Source organism: Tribolium castaneum, chromosome 7, assembly GCF_031307605.1.
Source record: "Tribolium castaneum strain GA2 chromosome 7, icTriCast1.1, whole genome shotgun sequence".
Taxonomy (NCBI): domain Eukaryota; kingdom Metazoa; phylum Arthropoda; class Insecta; order Coleoptera; family Tenebrionidae; genus Tribolium; species Tribolium castaneum.
The window spans coordinates 17,890,557-17,913,676 of NC_087400.1; the positions used below are offsets into that span (position 1 = coordinate 17,890,557).

Genomic DNA, 23,120 nt, shown 5'->3' on the forward strand with positions numbered 1-23,120 from the left:
CACGGGCGTCAAAAGTAATCTGCGTTAATTTTGCATATCGTGATGAGCTAGTTTACTCACAGTGCACATATTCCGATTTTCAAGCCATCACGAAGCTCATAAATAATTTTTAATGGAGATAGGCGATAGTAAGCTGGAGTGCGTTCATAAAGATACTCTGAGTCTACTCTAGGTCTATAGTCGTTCATAAAGCCGTCCAAATGAACGTGCACAAATTGTGCGACTGTTCATAAATTGTCGCGTGATATACCCGGAGTGTTCGTGAATCGCCGTGCTCAAAAGTCCGGCGTTTTTCACCGGACATGCGCATTCGTATTTGGTTTGACGCTGTCAACCATTTGACACCTTGTTGATGTTTTTGCGGTTTTTGCACTACCTGCTCTGAATTGAATTTGCATACAAGAACTTTTTTCATGGGCTATGACTGTTATTTTGCGGTCACTTATTCTAATATAAAAGTGTTCAAACTATTCCAAACATTAGATTATAAAATTAAAACTATGAGTAGCTGTGAGGAAAAGTTAAAACAGGTGTTCACTGAAAACGGTGAACCTTTGAAAACCGATGAAGGCTATTTGGTGTTTCAGCAGCAGGCAGGTAAGTCAGCTTAATGTCTTGTTGGTAGTGTACTACCTAATTGTGTACTTATTGTCGCAGATGGCTGCCTTGTCATTGTGGAAAATAATGATGCTGGGTCTGCTTCGACTTCAAATTCAGATAAAAGAACGGCTGATAAAAGAATCAAATGGTGCCATAATGCAATTATCAACCTAATTGCATTTCGGAAAGAGTTGGACCCGGAATTTCGTTCAACAACCCAGAAAAACGAAGTGGTTTGGAAAAAACTTGCATCGAAAATGAAAGAAATGGGTTTTATGTACACTTCGGTACAATGCAACGACAAGTGGCGCTATTTAAAAAGTAGATATGCTACAAAAAAAGATAATATGGGCAATAGAGGAAGTGGGGAAGATCGAATGGATTTTGAATATTTCGAGAGCATGGATGATTTTTTGGGAAAAAAGCATTCTATATCACCAATTGCGATCGCTTCCTCATCGCGAGGGGATACCAGTAAGTTACTGCTGACTGCTGCTAAAATAATAACGGCTACACAATGCGTGTTTATTTTGTTACTACAGTAAAAGTTGTATTTAAATTGTTAACTACTGCTTTTTAGTACCCACCGATGTGGAGGAGCAAGATTTGCCTGAAGAGGCAACGCCCCCCAAACAATTAAAAGTTAAAAGTAGAATTAGCGGCAGTATTAAAGGTAAAAAAACACCGATGCAAACAATTATAGATACAATGAATAAGAATGTGGAATCCCGAGAAAGTAGACGCACACAACGTCATGAAGAACTATTAGCCTTACGTAGACAATCGTTGAATGTATTTTCCGATAAAATGGATGCTCTTATTAAAGCAATAACTGCACCAAAAGAAGAGAAATAATGCTTTTCAGTTCATGTTTGTTTTTTTCGTTTATTACTTGCGATTTGTGACTGACTATTAAAATAAGAGTTTTTGTTTTGTTTTTGTATTTTATATGAATATGTCTAAATACTAAATATAATTTTGTTATTCACTAAAAAAAAGATTTTCTTAAATAACATATATTTTTAAGAAGTACAAAAAAATACCAGCAATTTGGAACACGTTAAAGATGAAGTTTACGATAACTTTACAATAGAGGTAGGTATAACCCTATAAGTAACTTAAATATACCAATTAACAAAAACTTACAAGAAAAGCGTACAATTAATGTCGATTAAGAAATATTTGACGACATAAAGCATCACGTCGTCTCCGTCCTTCTATTGCCACGTTTTCACCAATGCCATCGTCACCATCATTATTATTTACTACATAATCAATTCCATTGTTAATATAGTCATCAATATGGAGATCATGAAAGTCTAGACAGACATTGTGTAATACGCATGCAGCTATCACAGTTGCAGGAATTAATTTAGTATCATTCATGTCTAAAAACTTGAGTCGCCTAAATCTTCCAAATAGAAGAGCAAACGATCGTTCGATTACTTGGCGCGTCTGTGCATGTACAGTGTTGAAGTATACCTGTGCTGCATTCAGGTTACCCCTATTTATGTATGGTGCAATACACCATGGTAAATTAGGGTATGCTTTATCTCCAATTAAATAATGTTCTTCGGCAAAGTAATGACCCATGTTGGCATTGACAGCATTATAAAAATCACTGTTTTTAAATATTCTGCTATCACTTACAGATCCTGGATAACCAATGAATGCATCTGTAAATTTCAATGAAGGTACTGCGATAGCTTGCAGCGTAAAAGCATAGTTGCATTTTCGTGTAATATAGGATTGAGGATCCTCTTTAGGAGCTTTGATTTCCACGTATGTACCATCAATGGCCCCAATGCAGTGTGGCATTCTGGCAAATGCATGAAATCTTCTCTCAACATTTTGTAATTGCATCCCTTCTGGCCATTTTATAATAGTTGGTGCTACGGCATTTAGAATTTTTACTACTCGTTTGAAACACTGTGAAAGAGATGACTTTGCTAGTCCAAATCTTTCTCCAACTGATCTAAAATCAACAATATTATAACGTGGAGTTATAATATTTTAGCTAACCTGTATGAATCGGGTGTTACGAGTATCCATATAACTGACAACAATTGTTTTTCGACTTGAACAGTACTTCGTCCAGTAGCAGCTTGTCGCATTAAATAGGGGCCAACTGTTTGTAAGAGTTGTTCATAAGCCTCAATGGTTACTCGAAAATGTTGCTGAAATTCTTGCTTGGTATAACCAGAAATTGTTGCTTCAATATAATTCTCAATACGTTGAGGTTTCTTAATTTTCCTACTTTTTATAAGCATCATCGTAACAATATTTTCTTCATCAGTTACATCGCTGTCCTCATCAGAAGAATATGTAACCGGAATGCCAAATAACATTTCCGATGATAATACAACAGGGATAGTAATTATGTCATTCATTGTTACGGTTCGTTTGTTGAATTGGTGGGCTTAAATGTACCTATGCCATAAACGGACCAAAGAGCTGATATTATTTGTCACTTACCTACTTTAAACGACAGGTTATATTTTTATGTCAAACAATTACAAGAGTGTCAACTGTCATGTTGCAGTCTACTTCAACCGTTCATAAACTTCAGAAAGCTCTGCATTCACTCTAGGTGAAAATTGCCTTACTCTGACGTCACAACAACACAAGATACTTTAGTTTATGAACGCACTCCTGCGTCTCGTGTGCATCGCACAATAGCCAGCAATGCCTCTGTGGGTATCGGGATAGGCAAGATAGGAAGCTGCGTTCCACAGAAACACGCGTTGATTTCGATACCTATCGGGAAAACGTCCGAATCAACATTACTACTACAAGAATTGTAAAGCTCAAATTAATTTTTATAAAAGCAAAAATGAAAAATGGAAATTAACAAAACTATTACTAAATCACAATCATACCGTTGGCAAAGAAGAATATAGTAATTACGGCAAAGCCAAAATTATGAATGAAAATGATTACGAAACAGCAACAGATTTAATCTTGTCTAGCGCCAAAGATGGAATGGTTGCTGCAGTTTTAAGTAAAAAAAGTGGGAAACAGTTTATAAGAAAGGATATACAAAATTTTCGAAACAAACTTTTTCCTTCATGTACCGAAGTGGACCAAAATCATTTAATGGAATTCTTAGCGGAAATCGAAGAAAATGGTGGTATATACGCTATACAAAAAGATGCAGAAGAAGAAGTAGAATCATTATTTGTAGCCTCTTCGGCGATGGTTCTAAATTATAATAAATCTCAGTGTCCAGTGATACAAATAGATGTTTCCTTTGGATTTAATGTCGAAAATTATAAAGTTTTGGGATTTTGCTACTATTCTAGCATAACCGACAAATCAGAATTTGCAGCTATAGGATTTATTGCTAAAGAAACATATTCCGCATTCATACATTGTATGAATGAATTTAAAAAAATTTGTAAGACCCACCCATCCGTTTTTTTAATTGACAAAGATTTCATCGAAATAAAAGCTATCAGAGACATTTTTTCTAGTGCAACCGTTTTACTTTGTAAATTTCATGTCATTAAATACATTAAAAGGCTAGTTTCTACTGCCTACAATAAACAAAATGATGAAAAAAACAAAATATTGGATGCGTTCAAGAAATGTTTATATGCTCAATCATATAAAGAATACGAAGAGCAGAAAAAGAAATTCCTGGACATTTGCAAGTCTGTAAAAGTTTTTGCAGGAACAAAAGATAAATACGTGACTCTTGAAGAGCAATTTCTTAAAAATTGGGACAGCTGTAAAGAAATGTGGGTACATTATTTTAGAAAACATTTGCCACTAATGGGAGATACGACAACAAACAGAATTGAACGATCATTTTGGACTCTTAAGCAATACATACAAACTAAATATCATAGTTTGCCGACAATTTATTTATGTATTAAAGAGCTTATAGACTTTATTGATTCAAGAATAAAAAATAAATTAGCCAAAAATAAACAAAAAGTTTTTAAAATTATGGATAACGATAATGAAATAAGAAAATTGCTGGAAGTATGTTCCGAAGTTCTCACAGAGACTGGAATGAAATTATTTCATAAACAATTAAAATTGTTTAAAACTTTAGAATCTAAAATAAAAGTAATGGCTAATGGCATTGAGGAAAATCTTGAGACTGGAATATCGAAGATTTATAATACGTCGCTGGAAGCATGTTCATGTACATTTTGGAACTCTTTCAGTGCACCATGTAGGCATATTTTTATGTTAAGAAAATACAATAACTTAGATATTTTTTCAAAAACATGTTTCCACCCAAGATACATTACTTCAGTTGGAAATACAGAAAGTATTATGAATATGGATATCGATGATGAAGACACGAATGACGTAGACATTGATGATATAGACAAGGATGAATTCGATGGTTGTCAAAAAGTATTATCGGATCGAGAAAAATTCAATACAGCACTGACAGTAACAAAAAATATCGCAGATATTTTATCAAATTATGGAACTACAACCTTTAACAAATATATGAACGAACTAAAATTAATTGAAAAAAATGCTAGAAATGGGGTTTCTCTGTTTGAGAATGAGTATAGTGAACCTACAATTAGTTCAATAGAATTTGAGACAAGTAACTTAGTTGAAGCTGGAAGTTGCCAGGATAGCTTAGTTGGTACTGAAAGTCAGAACGAATCCGATACAAATCATCAATCAAATGAAAACCTAAAATTTAAAACAAAAATTAAGTCTAAAGGACGTCCGAAGAGAAAAACTAAACAGATTCAGTTTTACAAGAAGCAAATTAAAACACGAAATAAAAAATAAAATAAATACCCAAGTATATTGTAACAATAAACAATAAATAAAACAATATTTTTCTATAATTATGTAGTTTTTATTAAAATATTAATATCAATAAACTTTTTGATTAGTTAGTACGTTATACGTAACTATAAATAGCCAATTTCTTATACATATTGTAACTATAAATAGCCAATTTCTTATACATATTGTATGTATAAATAGCCAATTTCTTATACATACAGTATGTATAAATAGCCAATTGCGTATACATACTGTATGTATAAATAGCCAATTGCGTATACATACAGTATGTATAAATAGCCACATCCTTTTTTTAATAAACGCTTGATATTATTTAATTCCAGGCAACGATTGTAGAGTATTATTATGCTTGAAGAGTATTAATATCCGCTGTACTGTCCTGTCCACTGTACTTTTCGAATTGAATGACCGCTATACTTGTAAGTTCTATTCATGGGTGGAAAATATTTCAAGAAAAATATTCAACTTTGAGGCTGAAGAAAAAAATTCAGGGTAAGTTCTTAAACATAAATCATATTATGTAATTATTACTTAATAATTTTTAATTGTATTAGATATATGAAAAACGTAGATCGCTTATGTCGCCACCATCATTGACCTATCTGCTGTAATAACTTAGTCGCTGAAAAATTTCATCGGATTTATAAAAAATGTGATTAATTTGTTACATTCAGAAGCGGAATTAGTAAAGAAAGGTCAGCTTTTCTGCTTATCAATTACAAGACTAAGATCAATAATCAAAATGAGTGATCAGTTGATCACCTTGTAAATATTTTATTTATATGCGCGATGGATTCTTATCCATTATTTCTTATAAAAATTTCATTAACACTGTCACTACGGCTATAATGTCTAAGAATAATACTATGTATGATGATTGATGAAATACTTTTTAGTACGATTAAAAAACTGGATGGTGATAATAAGGAAATTATATTAAAGCTACCCTTAAGAGGACTGTAAACAATAAGATCAGGGCTCATAAGATGCTTATAATTGTACTTAAACAAATAAATAAATGTTTAAACTGAGGTTTAAACCCAAAAAATTTATTTTTCTTTCTTCCTTATATTACATATGTTTCAATATGGAATGTTGGAGTCAGCAAATTATTTAAGAATTTTAATAATATATATAATAATACTGTAAACTGTGTAAACATGTAGAGCCATCTATTATCCAAGGGTCATAAAAAGCCGAAGTACTGGCAAGAACAATCAGCCGGGTCGGCAACGGCAGCACATGGCCAGTCGCCAGTTAGCTATGGACAACCATTAACGTTAGCCCTTTCGTGTTTTTCAAAACGATTCAATTTTTGAATCCTTGTTTGTAGAGAATCTATTAGTGTTGAGATAAACGGTTCTTATTAACTAACATTCCTTTGTCTATACCGTAAACACCACAAACACAAAGAGTTTTTGAAAGTGGCGCATTAAATGAGTTAGAAAAAACTTTTTTACGCTGCAATGATGGAAAAGATGCGTTTATATGGTAAGTGATTTGAAACATTATTTTTAATAAATTAAATCAAAATTTAGAAAATCAAAGGAAATGAGAAAATTGAATGACAAATTCATTCACTTCTTAAACTGATATGTTGAACAATAGCGTTAAAGAAAATGGTTAGTTTAATATTGCTAGTACCTACTAACAATTTTTAACAACATTCATTTACAGATATGAACAATTTCTATATTGAAAATTTTAGTCTTGAATCACCCTGTAATAACCGTGTTATCAAAGAAGTGGAAATTGATTACGAAAAACCATCAACATCTAAGCAATATAATACAATAACAATAAGTTCTTGTTTCAAATTTACCTTGGCTATATGTTTTAAGTAAATAATAATAATAAAGTTGTTAGTTATTGAATTTATCAAGAAAATATAATAAATTACGAAAAGCATACTTACTATGCTTCAAAATGTATATATAAATGCCTGTTTATTTTTTAGACAGTAAGTTATTTAATCATAATATTTTAAATACAAAGATGAAACTCGACTCACCAGCATAGCCATTTAAAATGAGCACGAGGTTCAAATGAAAGAATTCGGACGTCGATTTTTTTTACATTTATTTATATGATCAATGACGAACCCTTGAAATGGCTAAAGGTAAGATGATTGAAAATGGTTAGAAATCAATATTAATTATGATATTTTAAAATTCGGAATGCATTCAGTGAGCTATTGCAACATTGATGCAGATGACTATGTTGGCACCATTACTGAAAACGAAGAATTCCCCGACAAACCAATTTACGTACAAAATTAATCATGTTAAACACTAAAATAGCAAATCAAAAAGTGGTGGCTTCTTTGCGAGCAATGTAAACACATGTTTAAAAATTAAACAAGAAACAGCAGTACATTAATCAGTACTACGAAGAGGAAGAAGTTCAATTTTTGTGATCAAACGTCTCTACTTTTATATGGATCTTTTATTTGAATCTTGTGTATAGTGTGAATTACAGTGTTTTAATGAAGGATAAAATTAACCAGTCAAATCAAGTTAAACGAAAAAGAGTGTGGAAAAAAGTTTCATTGAATCTGGTTCATTTAAAAAACCATTTTCCCTGGATAGATGACAAAAGAGACTTTCCATTTTGTATACCATGCAAGACTTCTATTCAAGGAGGAAAATTTCATTTGCAATGGCATGAGAAGACTGATTTCCATAAAAGAAACTATAAATTAAGCAAGAGTACCCCGTCAATTGAAAAATTTGTGAAAAAAGAAGATAACACTAAGGTTGGTGTGGTAAAGTGCGAACTAAAAATGGCTGCTTTTGTTTGTCAAAAAAAATTGCCATTTTTAATAATGGACAGTTTACCTAACCTTTTTCGAAATATTTTCTATGACTCCGACATTGCAAAACAAATCAACATGAAAAGGAAAAAAAACACAAAAATCATAACTCAAGTGCTGTCGCCTTACTTTAGAAATAAGATTATCGATGAAATAAGGAAGAAGAATTTTAGCATAGTAATTGATGAAACTACAGATATTTCTGTAGACAAATCATTAATAATTATTTTGCGATATTTTAATGGTGGAGAAGTTCAAGACAGAATTTTGAATTTAATTAAAGTCAACGACTGTTCTGCAGAGGGGATATTCAAAGATTTAAAACAAGAAATGGACAGTAATAAAATACCATATAACAACATTATTGGCTTTGGATCTGATGGATCTAGTACTATGATGGGACAACATACAGGAGTACAGGCAAGAATAAAAGAAATAGTCCCTCATATTTAAGTGCAGAAGTGCTTATGTCATTCATTACATCTGTGCTGTTCTGCGGCTGCGAAGTCTTTACCAAATGTCGTAGAGCAGTTTGTTAGAGATGTTTATAACTATATTTCAAGTAGTAGCAAGAGACTAAATGCGTTCAAGGAAATTCAAGTATTTGTCCAAGAAAAGCCACCTAAACTACTTTACCCCAGTCAGACTCGTTGGCTGTCTCTGAGGGTATGATGTTTAAGTATTTCTTAATAAGTATTTATTTAGATTTTTGTTGTTTTAGGCTGTTGTTGATCGAGTTCTTGAGCATTGGTCTTCATTGACCCTATTTTTTCAAAATGAACAAGCTGATAACTTACCAAATCCAACTGTAATATTTAAGGCCCTGAAAGATCCCCAATTCAAGTTATATTTGCTCTTTTTGTCATATGTACTGAATTTGACAACTTCAGTAAATGAAGAATTACAGTCTGAAGGATCACAATTTCCAGTTATATCCTCCTGGGACCCACTGTCCATTTAAATGGACAATCAGTTTTTCAATCTTAATATTCTTAATATATATTTTAGCGACTTAAAACCCACAAAACATTATATTGGACATGTAAGTGCTGCCATCTACACATACTTTGCGTGAACTGAGCGCGAACACCTGTTCTTAAATTTGGTTTTTATAGTGGTGCAATGGCGGCGTTTCGCAATCTAACTTACGATGGTAAGTACGCCGTTTATAATCACTTAAATTGATTTTTTGTAAACAATTTATAACAAGTAGTGTGTAATTGATAGTTTAAATTAATTTTAGATCCAAAAATATTATTTTTATGCTTGTAAACAGTCTTAGAATGAATGGTCCATTTTAATGGACACTAGGTTGTTCTTCTCTAATTAAGCATGTTATTTGATAACCTATTATTCCAATTAAATGGACGCTAGGTCATGCTCGTAAGATATTTAAATTTTCTTATTTTTTATTTTCAGCAATATTTGGCAATAATAAATCCCTTAGACCTGGAGTTGATGACGAGAAACTTCTTGAGCTACTAAATGCCGATTGTTCCGACATAGACATATCAGATGAAGAAAACGAATTGGATCCTGAACCTGAAGAAATATTTAACGACGAACTCCAAAATGAGCAAACGGAGGAGGAGGCGGCAATTGATCAAAGAGAAGAAAGGGAAGACAGCGAGGAAGATGATGATGAAGATGATCTACTTCCGTTGAGTGTTGTTCGAGACAATTTACTTGTAGCTCAAGCTCAAAATAGCACCAGCAAGGCAAAGCGGACATCTTGGAAAAGAAAATCCACCTTTACACCTCCTAATTTTGACTGGACCGAACCTGAAAATGACTTTGAAAGACGTCTCGCTTGGACGGCAAAGGATTATTTGTCCATGTATTTCACGGTGTTATGTTGGTTGCAGAATACGAGAAAAACCAGTGGAGTGACATGTTAATTACGATATGTGTTTTGAGAATGTAATCATTTGATTTAATAAATTCATGTGTTATGTGTTATGCTGTACTACTACGCATAAACCCCCTTACATACATAACAAGTGGCGACGAGTCGGAAAAGAACAAAGTCGGGAGAGTCAAGAAAAAAAAAGTGAGGTTAGGGTTTCCACGTGTTACAGGAAAATTCAAGGTATTTACACTAGAATCTGTACCAGCATTACGTACAAATTGTTTTACCGTCCACCCTACTTTTGGAAACACCTTCCGATCAGGGGTCTCCTGTCCTTTAGCTTTGATAGCCCTCTAAGCGCCTCCTTGTCCTGTCTAATTCCTTCTACAAATTGTTACGACTACGGCTTACGGAGATAATTTACATTCATAATTTACATTAAATAAAAATGGCGGAATTACAACCAGTGCTAACGGCAATGACAGAAATTTTAAATCGAATTCACGACACACAAAGACAGTTACTTAATCAAACTCAAAATACGGCTTCTGTAAAAGAAAATTTACACCCTTACGACGAAAATTACGAAACGTTTGACTGTTACTTACAACGACTGGACAATCATTTAAAGTTAAAGAAAATGGATGACTCCACTGACGAGAGGGACAAAATGTGCGTACAAATTTTGATAAGCTGTTTAAGTCCGAAAATTTACCAAACCCTTACAAAATTAACAGCCCCGGATTTACCGAATACAAAAACTTACAGAGAACTGATAAAAGCATTAAAAGAACACTTAGCGCCTCAAGCTAGTGTGATTTCAGAACAACACAAGTTTTCCTTACGAGTTCAACATGAAGGGGAAACTATTGCGAATTACGTCGCGGAGTTGCGAAAAATGACTATAAATTGCGAATTCAAGTGCAACCATTGCAATACGTCTACTATTAATACCCATTTATGCACGCAGTTCATAAGAGGAATTCGTGATACAGAAATAAGAGAACGACTGTTACAACAAAAATCAACTGTTACATTCGAAGATATAGTGCAAATTGCCCAATCAGTAGAAACTGCGAAAAAAGAATCAATGCAAATGCAACGGTCAGAATTGGAGGTAAATGCGGTCAGGAAAGACAAAAGTTTACGTACAAACGAACAGCGGAAGAAGAAACCGGAAAAATTACAAGAGATGTGGGGAAAATGTTTCCGTTGTGGAAAAACAAACCATAAGGCTGATTCGTGTTCAGCAAAAAAGCTCACATGCAAACATTGTGGCAAACTGGGTCAATTGCAAGCGGTGTGTTTTAAAGCCAAGTCTCAAAATCAGAAACAAGTTACGAAAATTGAAGAGGAAGAAGGCGAATTTACAAATTTGTACAATATTGTTACAATAAATTCAGCAAGCGCACAGAAAATATTGTTGCCGATCAAATTAAATAATTCGAAATGCAAGATGGAACTTGATACAGGAGCAGCAGTCTCTACAATCTCTGAAAAGAAATTCAAATCGCTATGTCCAGGAGCAAAAATCAAATCTACAGAAGTCAAACTGAGGACATATTCCGGAGAAATTTTAAAACCGATAGGGTCGTGCAACGTTAATATTGAATATCAAGGCCAGCGAGCCCGAGGGGACATTTACATTTTGTCACAAGATGTGGATACAATTTTTGGTCGCGATTGGTTGAAAAATATTAAATTGGATTGGAATACTATACACCAAATAGACACGTTAAATTACAAAGATGAACTAAACCTCACTCTGGAGGAATTTAAGGATGTCGTATCAACAAAACTAGGAAGAGTTCCCAATTACGAATACTCTTTTAAACTGGTTGAACCAAATACACAACCAATTTTTCTGAAACCAAGAGCAGTTCCATATGCTCTAAGAGGAAAGGTTGAGAGCGAACTGGATAGGCTAGAGCAATTACAAATTATAGAAAAAGTGACTCATTCCACATGGGGTACTCCGATTGTCCCAGTAGTTAAGAAAGACGGTACTATTCGTCTTTGTGCGGATTACAAAACAACTTTAAATCGTGTAATCGAAGAGGACCGATATCCGATACCGAAAATAGAAGACATATTCAATAAAATGAGAGGTGGGAAATATTTTTGTACCTTGGATATTCAAAAGGCGTATTTACACATGCCAGTAGACGAAGAGTCAGCAATCATGCAAGCTATCAGTACACACAAAGGAGTGTACAAAGTAAAACGTTTAATGTTTGGGGTAAAAACGGCTCCAAATGCGTGGCAACGTTTTATGGACCAGATGTTACAAGACCTGGAAGGAGTGGTGTGTTTCTTCGATGACATTGCGGTACAAGGGAAGACACCCGACGAGCTTTTAGTTAGGCTGCGATGTGTATTACAACGACTACGAGATTTCGATTTACATGTAAACAAGGATAAATGTCAATTCTTTTAAACAAATATTTCATTTTTGGGTCACAAAATCGATAAGAATGGATTACATACAACAAAGGAGAAAGTAGAAGCTGTTGTTAATAGTAAAAGACCCGAAAAGCTGTCAGAGTTACGAACTTTTCTTGGATTGGTCAATTACTACCAAAAATTTCTCCCGAACCTTTCGTCCAAATTACATCCACTATATCAACTTCTAAAGAAAAACGTTCCTTTCACTTGGAGTAAGGAATGTGAAAGGGCATTTCAAGAAATTAAAAATGATATTACAAGTACGAAAATACTGATACCCTTTAATGAAGACCTTCCGTTAATCCTAGCGACGGACGCATCTCCAATCGGATTAGGTGCAGTTTTATCACATCGAACTAGTGATGGAGCCGAAAGACCAATTGCTTTCGCATCAAGATCATTGAACAAATCGGAGAAAAATTACAGTCAAATTGATCGAGAGGCTTTAGCAATTTATTGGGGCATAAGAAAATTTTTTCACTATTGTTACGGAAGGAAATTTACATTGGTAACCGATAATAAACCCTTAACGTCAATTTTACACCCACATAAGGATCTTCCGTCTACATCGGCAACGAGATTAATACACTATGCTACATATCTATCAGGATTTGACTACGACATTAAATTTAGGAAAACTGAAGAACACAGTAATGTCGATTATTTTTCAGGATCATCTTTACCAAGTACGACGGATAAAAGGGATGATGCAGCAATATTTCAAATAAGTCAGTTAGAATTCTTACCCATTACAAGGAAGCAGATAAAAAAAGAATCATTAAAATGTCCAGAAATTCGGAACATATTTCTAGCATTACAGACAGGGAAACCACTTCCGAAGAATTATCCGCAATCTGAGTTTTCGATTCAAGACGGATGTCTGTTTAAAGGTATTCGTGTGGCAATTCCAAAGTCATTACGCAAGTATATACTGTAAGAAATACATGCTGCTCACATAGAAATTGTTAAGATGAAAGCCCTAGCACGCAGTCACGTGTGGATGGACGTATTCAACGGAGACACGTCGATCAATTGTTACCTTACAATGGACCAATTCCCTTTCAAGGAATTCCCGTGGATTCGGAAATTGACAATAAAGAACCGAACCAAGAACTTCCCACCGTTGAAAAGGAAGAATTGCCCCGACCCATTTCGGAATCAACACCAGTTTTAGTTCCTGAACCGGAACAGCCGGTTATCGTCAACGAATCAGGAACCTTGACATTAAGACGATCTACCCGTATCAGGAAGCCAGTGGACCGTCTCAATTTGTAAATAAACTCCTACGAGGGGAAGAGTGTTATGTTGGTTGCAGAATACGAGAAAAACCAGTGGGGTGACATGTTAATTACGATATGTGTTTTGAGAATGTAATCATTTGATTTAATAAATTCATTTGTTATGTGTTATGCTGTACTACTACGCATAAACCCCCTTACATACATAACACACGGATGAAGATTTCCAAAAAATTGCGATTGTACAAATGCCCGATATGTTGAAGTCAAGGGAGTGTCACTAAATTTAACACTACTTGAGATTAAAAAATTTCTTGGGATGATAACCTTGATGTCTTGTTTAAAATACCCACGTATTCGAATGTATTGGGCTAAAACTACTAGGGTTGAAGCTATTGCAAGAAATATGACACGTGATAGGTTTTTTTCAATTAGGAGTAATCTAAAGGTAGTGGTTGATGGCGATGTTACTGCGGCTGAAAGGAATTTAGATAAATTTTGGAAGGTCCGTCCTTTAATGAATAAAGTAAAAAATGCTTGTTTAAGTTTACCTAGAGAAAAAACTGTAGCCGTGGATGAACAAATGATTCCATTTACTGGTGTCTGTGCGATGAAACAGTTTGTAAGAGGAAAACCAAATCCAGAAGGTTTAAAAAATTTTGTTTGTGCTGCCCCAGATGGACTGGTAATTGATTTTGAATTGTACCAAGGAAAAAATACATTTTTGGAAGACAATTATAAGAATTTGGGAATTGGTCCATCAGCTGTAATTCGACTAACACAAACATTGCTACCTGGTACACACCTATACTTCGATAGATATTTTACCACTTTACCTCTACTTGAACATCTACACCAACAAAAAATGTATGGCACAGGAACTATAATGAAGTCGCGCATTCCTTCAGCTGTTCATTTAACCAGCGACAAAATGATGAGCAAAATGGGACGTGGAGCATCGGAACAGTTATTGCGTGAAGACGAAAAAATTATCATTGTTAAATGGTACGATATGAAGCCAGTTCTTCTAGCGTCCACGGGACAGGGAAGTCAACCATACGACGAATGCAAAAAGTGGTCGAAGAAAGAAGCAAAATACATTCAAGTACCCAGACCTAACATAGTTTCTAAATACAATGAATGCATGGGGGGTATAGATTTGATCGATCGAATGATAAGTTATTACAGAATACAAGCAAGATGCAAAAAATGGACCGTTAGAGTTATTCTACACTTCTTTGATTTAGCAATGGCCAATTCTTGGATTCTTTACAGACGCGACAAAAAGCGGCTGAACACCACTAACCGAAATATTCAGCAATACCTCGATTTTAAAATTGAGTTTGCTACATATTTGCTGTCAGATCAAAACGATTTCTTTTTGGACTTGCCAAGATCTTTGAGTACCAGAGCCAATTCTAAGGGCAGAGTTGACTCACCAAAAGTATGCGATTCTCCTACTTTAACGAGAAATCGTCATCATTTTCCGGCAATAGCTTCAATAAAAAATTCCGTAAGGTGTAAAAATCAAGATTGCAAAAAGAAAACAAAGTTCTTTTGTGAAGCTTGCAACTTTTTTTTGTGCATTACCAGTGAAAGAAATTGTTTTAAAGACTTTCACAAGTAGATTTAGGACTTTTAAAACTGTTTTTATACTTTTTTAGAATCTTTGTTTCTTTGTGCATATTTAATTTTTTGGTAGGAAAGCAACCTTATGTCCACTAAAATGGACACAGTTTTTTTTTAAACCAAAAGAAAAAATAAAAAAACTTATTAAGAAAAGTTGTTTCATTTTGCCTTTTAAAATCACCCATAAAGTTTCATGGTGATCTAATAAAAATAACCTCTCTGGGTCCCAGGAGGATATTGCCAAGATTAACTGCTTTGTATAAAACAGTTTTAAGGAACTTCATTGAAAGGGAAGTTATCGAAAAAGTTGAATTTTTTAACATTAAGGTTAGTCATCCTCATAGTTTCAAAAACTACAAAAGTATTTACTGTGGTGCAAAAACAGAAGCCTATATTCTCAAATTAAAAGAAGATAACCTAATCACGGACGCTAATTTGGAGAACTTTAAAAAACATATATTGGCATATTACATAGAGCTCTGCATTCAAATAAAGAAACGCGTGAATTTTAAGGATGAACATTTACAATTTGCTTCAATGTTTTCTCCTGCTATCATTAAAACTAAAAAAGCTTTTCTTTAGCTTCCTTTATCAATTCATTTCCTCAAATTTCATGCGATATAGAAGCAGCAGATTTCCAATTTCAAAATTTGTTGGACATGGATTTGTCTACTTTTAGCAATAACGTCGATGACTCTTGGAAGAAAGTTTTTACTATAAAAAATGAGCTAGAGCAGCCAATGTTTTCCAATTTGTCTATTATCATACAAACTATTTTATGTATACCTCATTCTTCCGCTAGCGCGGAACGTGACTTTTCCCAGCACAGTTTAAATAAAACTAAACTTCGAAACCCTTTAGACCTTAATACGTGTGCATCTTTGTTAATTGTAAAGGATACTTTAAAACGTTTTGAACCAGCAACGTGGGAGCCACCTGCAAGCTTTGTAAATAATTTACTTAAAAACAATATCAATAGCAATGATGACTGAGTTCTGACTGATATTTTGTATTTATAACTTGTGTTCTCGTTTTGTTCTATTTAAATTTGAGTTTAAGTTTTGTTATTTTATGAGATTTTTGTATTTTTAATGTGTTTTTCTATGTTTGTTTTAAATTTGTTTATTTTAAATAAAAGGGTTACTGAATTTATGTTGTTTAAATTTGTGAAAAAAATAATACTGCTTTTTTATGGTATGAATCTTTTTAATGACAGTACGTTCCGGGGTAAAATTGGTACGTTGGCAGCAATGATGTCAGTACGGCGCAAAGTTCACTCAGAACAACGCTGCTCCTACCGAAGGTAATATTGTCTCTGCTACTGACAATCATCTAACATAACCACAACATAACAGTACCGACACTTAGCAAACCAAAACTATATCACAATAAAAAATATTAACAAAAAGAGTTTTACTTAAAGAAAAAGGCTCGGTTGTTTAATCGTATCTCGAAACACATTGTTTATTAAAAATTAAATGATAAATATAATTAGCACACACTTTTACTGGGAGGTATATCTATTGAAAATTCACGTTCTTCCTCTAAACACACCACTCCTAATTTACGAACACCAGACAGCCCTGAGACAACTAGGTTCCCAGTAAGTTGTAGAAGTTTTTCTTCTAAATTGTTAAAGGGTTTTTTAGCTTCGCCATATCTTATTTGGTTCATATTGTATTGAATTTGGTACTCAACCTTTCTTTTGCACCAAACATTTCCAATCTGTGAAATCTGTTCGGGTAAGACCACCAGAAATATTTAACTTTTGACATAATTATTTGGGTCGCATTAGTTTGTGCGAGGTTCTTCATGTTGGTCCAATAATAAAAAAAGATAAATACCAAACTGTGCTCTCGTGGTTTTTTCGTCGCGTTTCTTCAACGAATTGAGCATTTTGACAGTATATGACGAGTTTGTCATTTTTGTAAAAAACAAATATTGTTACTAGGGAAATTATTTAAAAATGTACTATCCATTAAAAAAAATTTGACTGTGTCGTTATTTTTTAGATCGTTATGGAAAAATATCGATAACAGTTACAAAATCACCTTATTCTCAAAAATCGTTATCTGATCGATATTCTCACATAACGATTCTCGTTAAATAACGATCTCGATAAAATAACGATAAAGTTACAAAATAAGCCCGTTAATCTGTGTTGCTCATAACGTTAGTTTTAAGACAATTGACCATTTAGTTGAGGTAAATAAGCTATGTTTCTCAGATTCAAAAGTAGCAAAGCAACTTCAACTGAAACATACTAAGGGCTATATGATTGCAAAAATGTTTTCAATGTTCAAATTAGAGAAAAAATTAAGAACTAAATATGTAAAAATCACATTTCAATACTGATCGACGAAAGCACCGACATTAGCAATAAGAGGCTGCTCTGCATATTAATTAAATATGTCCACAGTTGTAAAATCGAAACACAACTGTTAGATTTAGTAGAAATAGGTGCCGATCAGGGTACAGCCATGGGATTATTTAGCTTGTTAAAAAATTGTCTAAATTATTTTAATATTAAGACAGAACAAATAATTGGCTACTGTTCTGACAATGCGAGCGTTATGGTGGGTTCTAAGGAATCCGTCAAAGCTTTCTTACTTGCTGAAAACCCTACTATTATAACAAATAGTTGTATTTGTCATAGTGTTCATATAATAGCTGTTGCTGCCGCAAAAATGATACCTGATATGGTAGAAAATTTATTACAGCATTTGAGCAGCTATTTTTCTAGGAGCCCCAAAAGGCAATCTATACTCGAAGAATTTCAAACGTTTATGAGAACAGAAAAACTAAAATTACCAAAACCAAGTCAGACCAGATGGTTAGCACTCTCAAGATGTGTGGATCGAGTAATTGAAATGTGGGACACTTTATTAGAATTGTTTAAAGCAGCTGATTTTGAAGAAAAGAATGTAATGTCTTCATTAATCTATAACAATATGTGCAATCCGGTAATTAAGGCGTATCTATTATTTTTCAACTACATATTGCCAGTATTCAATCAATTTATGGCTTTTTTTCAATCCGAACCCATAAAATTTATAAAGAAAGCTTACGATTTATAAAAAATATTGCTTCAAACTTTGTAAAAGTCGAGTTTCTTTCAGATAATGCAATCCTAAATTTAAACGTTTACAACCCCCACGTTCTTTTACCAATTGAAAAGGTAACTGTCGGCCCACAAACATCTGAATTTATGCAAAATTTTGACAAAAATTTAAAAAAACAGTTCCTGTTAAAATGTATTCAGTTCTACCAAAAAACAATTCATGATTCTTTCAAGCGTTTCCCTTTGGCACCTCTCTTTAAAAACTTAGAATTTATTGACCCAAACTGTGTTTTATATTCCTATAATAATATTGATATATTGGAAGTTACCAAAGTGTTTAAATGTAGTAATAGCGATAAATGTCTTCAAGAATTTAACTTATTAAAAGTACATTTTTCCGATGAAGAAAAAACTGACTTAATAAAAAAACGTTTTATCATTTTGGAACTATGTTGGTAATCTTCAAAATTATAATGATGACTACATCTTTAAAAATGTTGCAAATTTGGCATTAAAGGTGATCATTGTACCCCATGGAAATGTAGATGTTGAAAGGGTATTTTCTATCATGACTGACATTAAAACTAAAAAAAGAAATCGGCTGTCAACTGATATGCTTGGTGCAATATTAAGAATTTAAATTGATGTATTTAATAGTAAGATTTGTTGTACAGATTATGTCTTCACTGAAGAACATTATAATTTATATACACAAAAAATGTATGACTTTAAAAATAAGACTGATAATAATGATGACTAAGCTCCAATAACGGCTGTGTCTAATGTTACGTTAAGTACTAAAGTACCTGTGTAACTGTGTTTGTTTTTTGTTTTTGAGTTGATATTTTAATTATTTGCCCTTGATTAAGAAGTTATTTGTTTAATTTTTGTTTTTTTATTTTGTGTTCTATTTTTGTTTTAATAAAATTTTAATTAATCCATAACTTTTTAGCGTTTTTTGCTTTTTCATGATGTAGAGATCGAGTTTGTTTATATTTGAGCAGAATTTTGTGAGCGGTAGCATTATTTTGTAGCGAGGATAGCAGAATTTGGTTTTAAGTTGTTGGCAACATTGGTTCAAACTGAACTAATCCGATTACTTTGTTGGGGTAAATGGAAAGCGCCTTAGGTTAGTACGGTCAAAAGACGGGGACAGTCGTTATTGCAACGTCATAAAGTTTAAGGCCAAATAAACCCAATGCAGTACGCTCGCGTTGTAATACAAACCCCATAACATAAGTACGGCCACTGCCATCCGTTACAATAAAACAATACAACTGTTTTGCTTAATCCCCCTGCAAACATCAAAGAAACTGTCACCGACATATTCAGAATGAGGGACATTCAGTACTCTCTCCCGCTTTACGTGGAGGAGGATATGAAGGTGGGCAGAAGAATTGCCGTCCAATTTCGGTGAGTATAAAAAAACAATTTTTTAACAATCTTATTGTACAACAAAAACGCTTCAGGTTGTAGGTTTCAAATGACTCAGGAGCTAAATGATCAAAAGCAAACGGTAACTGGTCTTGCCTTTTTGAAACAAAAAGGAAGATTTATTTATTACTTAGTAAGTAAGGTTTATTCTCACGAAAAAACAACTTACCAAAGTTTATTTCAATCGCTTAAAAATCTGAAAAATCACATCGTCGAAAATAAGGTTCAGAAATTGGCGATTCTCAGAATCGGCTCTGGCATTGACAGATTGAACTGGGACATCGTCCAATTCATGATTAATTTTATATTTGATACATCAGTTGAACTTATTGTCTGCAGGTTGCAACATCCACCGATAAGTTTTGCTCTTTTAAGGTTATAGGTATATGGTCAAAATTTTTAATTATTTAATCTATACTACGAAGAGGAAGGTGTTCAAATAGATTGAGATTGAGAAAACACCGGGATTACGTTTCATTGCTATTTATTGCTAAAATCATGCTAAACTCATTTTGGGGAAAGTGTGGTTAACGGAATAATTTGCAGCAAAACACAATAATTAATAAACCCATTGATTTTTTCGAACTTATAACAAACCCTAGTACGATTGTGCATTCTTTAAATAATTTTAACCTATAAGTGGTTCTAATCACCTGGGAAAGGAGTGAGGAAGATGTAAAGCCATCCAAAATCGTAAATGTAGCAATTGCTAGTGCAACTCTTTTGAAGTCTTGACCGGCACTGTATCCAAAAGATGGTCGGGACCAAAGCCAGTAGATATACTAAAGTAGCGACACGGACTTTGATAGGGCAACAATAACGATTATACACTCTCCACCATCAAAAATCAAAAACGTATGTTAAAAATGTCAAGATTTTCTCACATTTGAAAAATTGGTGAATCAGAACAATAAATTCGGTGATCGTCTATAATTTCACTCTGGTTATTACTGTTTATATGTACAGATACCATGAAACCTTCAAACCTGTGCTTCAGTCACGTAAAAATAAATTCGATCGTCCCTAAGTTCAACTGAACATTGCAATGAGAAAAGCTTTTAGACTGCGCAGAATACAGCAACTCTTATGGACATTTCGAAGAAGGTACCGGCGCTTCAACAGTGAATTCATTTTTTAAAGAAATTTGAAGTTTGTCAAGCCAACAACACGTTTTGAAATAATAGTTGTTTTAACTCAAAAAAAATTGTTACTTAACATTTCTAATTTTAATAAACTTATCCCTAAGTGTTTTTACAGGTTTTCGTTTTAAATTGGCCGATTTATTTTTTAATTAAATAAAATTTTTTCTCTCAACACTATTAACAGCTGCTATGAAACCAAGACATCTTTCGTAATAAGAAAAGTAAATTTTTATGTTTCCAATATTACCCGAGAAGTAAACCGCAGAGGAAATCGATGTACAAGATTTAGTAAATCACTTTAAAATTTAGGGAAAATCAGAAGGAATCATGATTAAATCACAGGAAACCACCTGTTGTACAAAATTTGGGATACGGTTTACACCTCGATTTTACCTGAGAAATAGAAATAATACAACCTGAATTGCTCTTTATTATTTAAATTTTGTATAACATAGTTGCTGTAAATAAGTGACTATTAAAAAGTCCACCAAACTTCAATGCGCTGCAATTCCTAGATTTAGATGCATTAAATTATGTGAAACGAAGGTCAATGTTAGCAGAGCAGTCTTAAATTCTTTTCCATTAGGGAGGAATCTAATAATTTAGAATGAATTTTCAAGGGAGTTGCATTTCCTCGGCGCGGCGTAGGTACGACGAATAAAAACACAGTTTAAAATCACACCTTACACTCCAAATGCTTATTTTGAATACAAAACGTTTCGAACACAATCTGGTAATCCCCAATATTAACAATAATAATATAAACAATAAGAATAAAACAAAACTAAGCCCGAACAATGGTCTAATGTCATTATTGCCGTTTGAATCATCTGATCTGATTGCCATGATACCATGTGAGCGAAAGAATGATGCTATGGAGTGATGAAAAAAAACGGAAAAACTAAAGCTACTACTAAACCTGGAACCAAACTAAACAGTACCAGCACTAAAAATTTACAGCGGACGAAAAGAATGCTGGCGCGCTTCCACAGACAAGTACCACCGCCTTCTCCCACCATTCTGATTATTGAACAGTAATTTCTGTAGGTTCTTAGTGTCCACTACTTAGTGTAAATTTCAAGCATTATTATAAATATTTTTAAGGGTTGTACTTGTTTTCATGCCTTCTTAAGTTTCCCATTTGTGTCTGAGTTAGCGATTTTTATTGTTTTATATTAGCAAAAAACATTATGGGTTGCTGTTTTGATTGTAGTTATACAACTAAAGACGGCAGCAATACGCGGTATCAGTGTGACGTAGACATTTGAGGTAGGTCAGCACCTTAAAGCTAAACAATCGCCATTTTCAATGCTTTTCTTATGGGCATTTAAAGGTTTTTCGTATTTCTTTAATGCTAGAAGTCTAGGAACATTACTTTTACAGAGAAATGATAGCTATGAAAAATGCAATGTCGTTTCTTAAAGATTTTAGCAACTGAGCTAATATTTCTGTATGTTGAACACATAAATCCTTTTCTAACCTAACTTTTTTCAAACTTCAAAATTCAGTTTTTCTTAATTTGGACATCATATTGATGTAAATTATTATGTGGCCTTTTAAAACTGAGGGAAAAATGGTTTGACACACTAATGACATTGGATTTCTTCTGAATGACGAATTCATGGGGTGCAACCGGCGCAACCCCAATAAACGGGTTGTTTCCTGTCCCCCTCCCCCATCACGAGGGATGAATAGCAGGTATACAAGGGTAGAGGGTTCAGGCACGTACAGAGTTGAAAGTACTACGGGTTGTGACTGCTGTTTTTCTTTCGTGAGTGTCTTTTGTTATCGTGTTTTTTCCGATCGTTCTCCATATCTTCGTGTTCTTGAATTTTTAAAATTCTGTTTTTCCAAGACATTATGTCATTTTTGTGGTACATCATTAGGTATGATTTGTGAATAATATTTTGTTGCGATACTTTAATAGTTCATGTGTAGGTTTTTACATCACAACTATGGGAATCTGTTGGGCTCCAGATTGCAAAGACTATACTACTCGCGATAAATGCCATTTTTTTAGTTTTCCAAAGTCGGGAAAAGAATGAGCACTATGGAAAAAATTGTTGAGGTAATTTTTAATAGATGTTTTGATATTAATTATTAATTGCTTGTTTCATTGATA

General features: G+C 33.6%; 4 protein-coding genes and 1 non-coding gene across 6 annotated transcripts in view; 4 read left to right on the forward strand and 1 right to left on the reverse strand.

The window, feature by feature from the left end:
* Window positions 1–134: 134 nt before the first annotated feature.
* LOC103312373 (uncharacterized) lies at window positions 135–1,579 on the forward strand. Its single transcript, XR_010334838.1, has 3 exons — window positions 135–597; window positions 658–1,074; window positions 1,181–1,579. It is a non-coding gene; the product is annotated as an uncharacterized LOC103312373 (transcript).
* Window positions 1,580–1,608: 29 nt separating this feature from the next.
* On the reverse strand, window positions 1,609–3,265 carry LOC103312370 (uncharacterized). The gene is made up of 3 exons (XM_008192854.3): window positions 3,076–3,265; window positions 2,623–3,019; window positions 1,609–2,575 (listed from the first exon to the last, which is right to left on the reverse strand). Exons 2-3 carry the CDS (start codon window positions 2,988–2,990, stop codon window positions 1,762–1,764), a joined length of 1,182 nt encoding a protein of 393 aa, XP_008191076.1. The 5' UTR covers window positions 2,991–3,019; window positions 3,076–3,265; the 3' UTR covers window positions 1,609–1,761.
* Window positions 3,266–9,065: 5,800 nt separating this feature from the next.
* Window positions 9,066–10,159, forward strand: LOC107399163 (uncharacterized). The gene is made up of 2 exons (XM_015984867.2): window positions 9,066–9,353; window positions 9,620–10,159. The coding sequence occupies exons 1-2, from the start codon at window positions 9,323–9,325 to the stop codon at window positions 10,096–10,098; spliced, it is 510 nt and encodes a 169-aa protein (XP_015840353.1). The 5' UTR covers window positions 9,066–9,322; the 3' UTR covers window positions 10,099–10,159.
* Window positions 10,160–11,505: 1,346 nt separating this feature from the next.
* Window positions 11,506–15,592, forward strand: LOC135266773 (uncharacterized). Its single transcript, XM_064358032.1, has 3 exons — window positions 11,506–12,421; window positions 13,465–13,765; window positions 13,955–15,592. The coding sequence occupies exons 1-3, from the start codon at window positions 11,506–11,508 to the stop codon at window positions 15,357–15,359; spliced, it is 2,622 nt and encodes an 873-aa protein (XP_064214102.1). The 3' UTR covers window positions 15,360–15,592.
* A 6,640-nt stretch (window positions 15,593–22,232) lies between these two features.
* Window positions 22,233–23,120, forward strand: part of LOC107398920 (uncharacterized) — a 302,351-nt gene continuing 301,463 nt past the window's right edge. The window contains exons 1-2 of one of the 2 annotated variants that reach the window (XR_010334998.1): window positions 22,233–22,448; window positions 22,507–22,884. The gene's annotated coding sequence lies outside the window, so the exon portion shown is untranslated. Of the gene's footprint in view, window positions 22,885–23,120 lie in introns of both variants that reach the window. The other variant, XR_010334997.1, reaches the window with a different exon arrangement.

Bases quoted from the DNA above. Each gene is read 5' to 3' on its own strand.
- LOC107399163 (XM_015984867.2), top strand. From the start codon at position 9,323: ATGGCGGCGTTTCGCAATCTAACTTACGATG. The intron at 9,354-9,619 runs GTAAGTACGCCG...TTTTATTTTCAG, and splicing joins TCGCAATCTAACTTACGATG to CAATATTTGGCAATAATAAA.
- LOC103312370 (XM_008192854.3), bottom strand. From the start codon at position 2,990: ATGAATGACATAATTACTATCCCTGTTGTATTATCATCGGAAATGTTA. The intron at 2,576-2,622 runs GTTAGCTAAAAT...TGTTGATTTTAG, and splicing joins GTAACACCCGATTCATACAG to ATCAGTTGGAGAAAGATTTG.
- LOC135266773 (XM_064358032.1), top strand. From the start codon at position 11,506: ATGGAACTTGATACAGGAGCAGCAGTCTCTACAATCTCTGAAAAGAAA. The intron at 12,422-13,464 runs GTGTATTACAAC...GAAATTGTTAAG, and splicing joins GCTTTTAGTTAGGCTGCGAT to ATGAAAGCCCTAGCACGCAG. The intron at 13,766-13,954 runs GTAAATAAACTC...ACACGGATGAAG, and splicing joins CCAGTGGACCGTCTCAATTT to ATTTCCAAAAAATTGCGATT.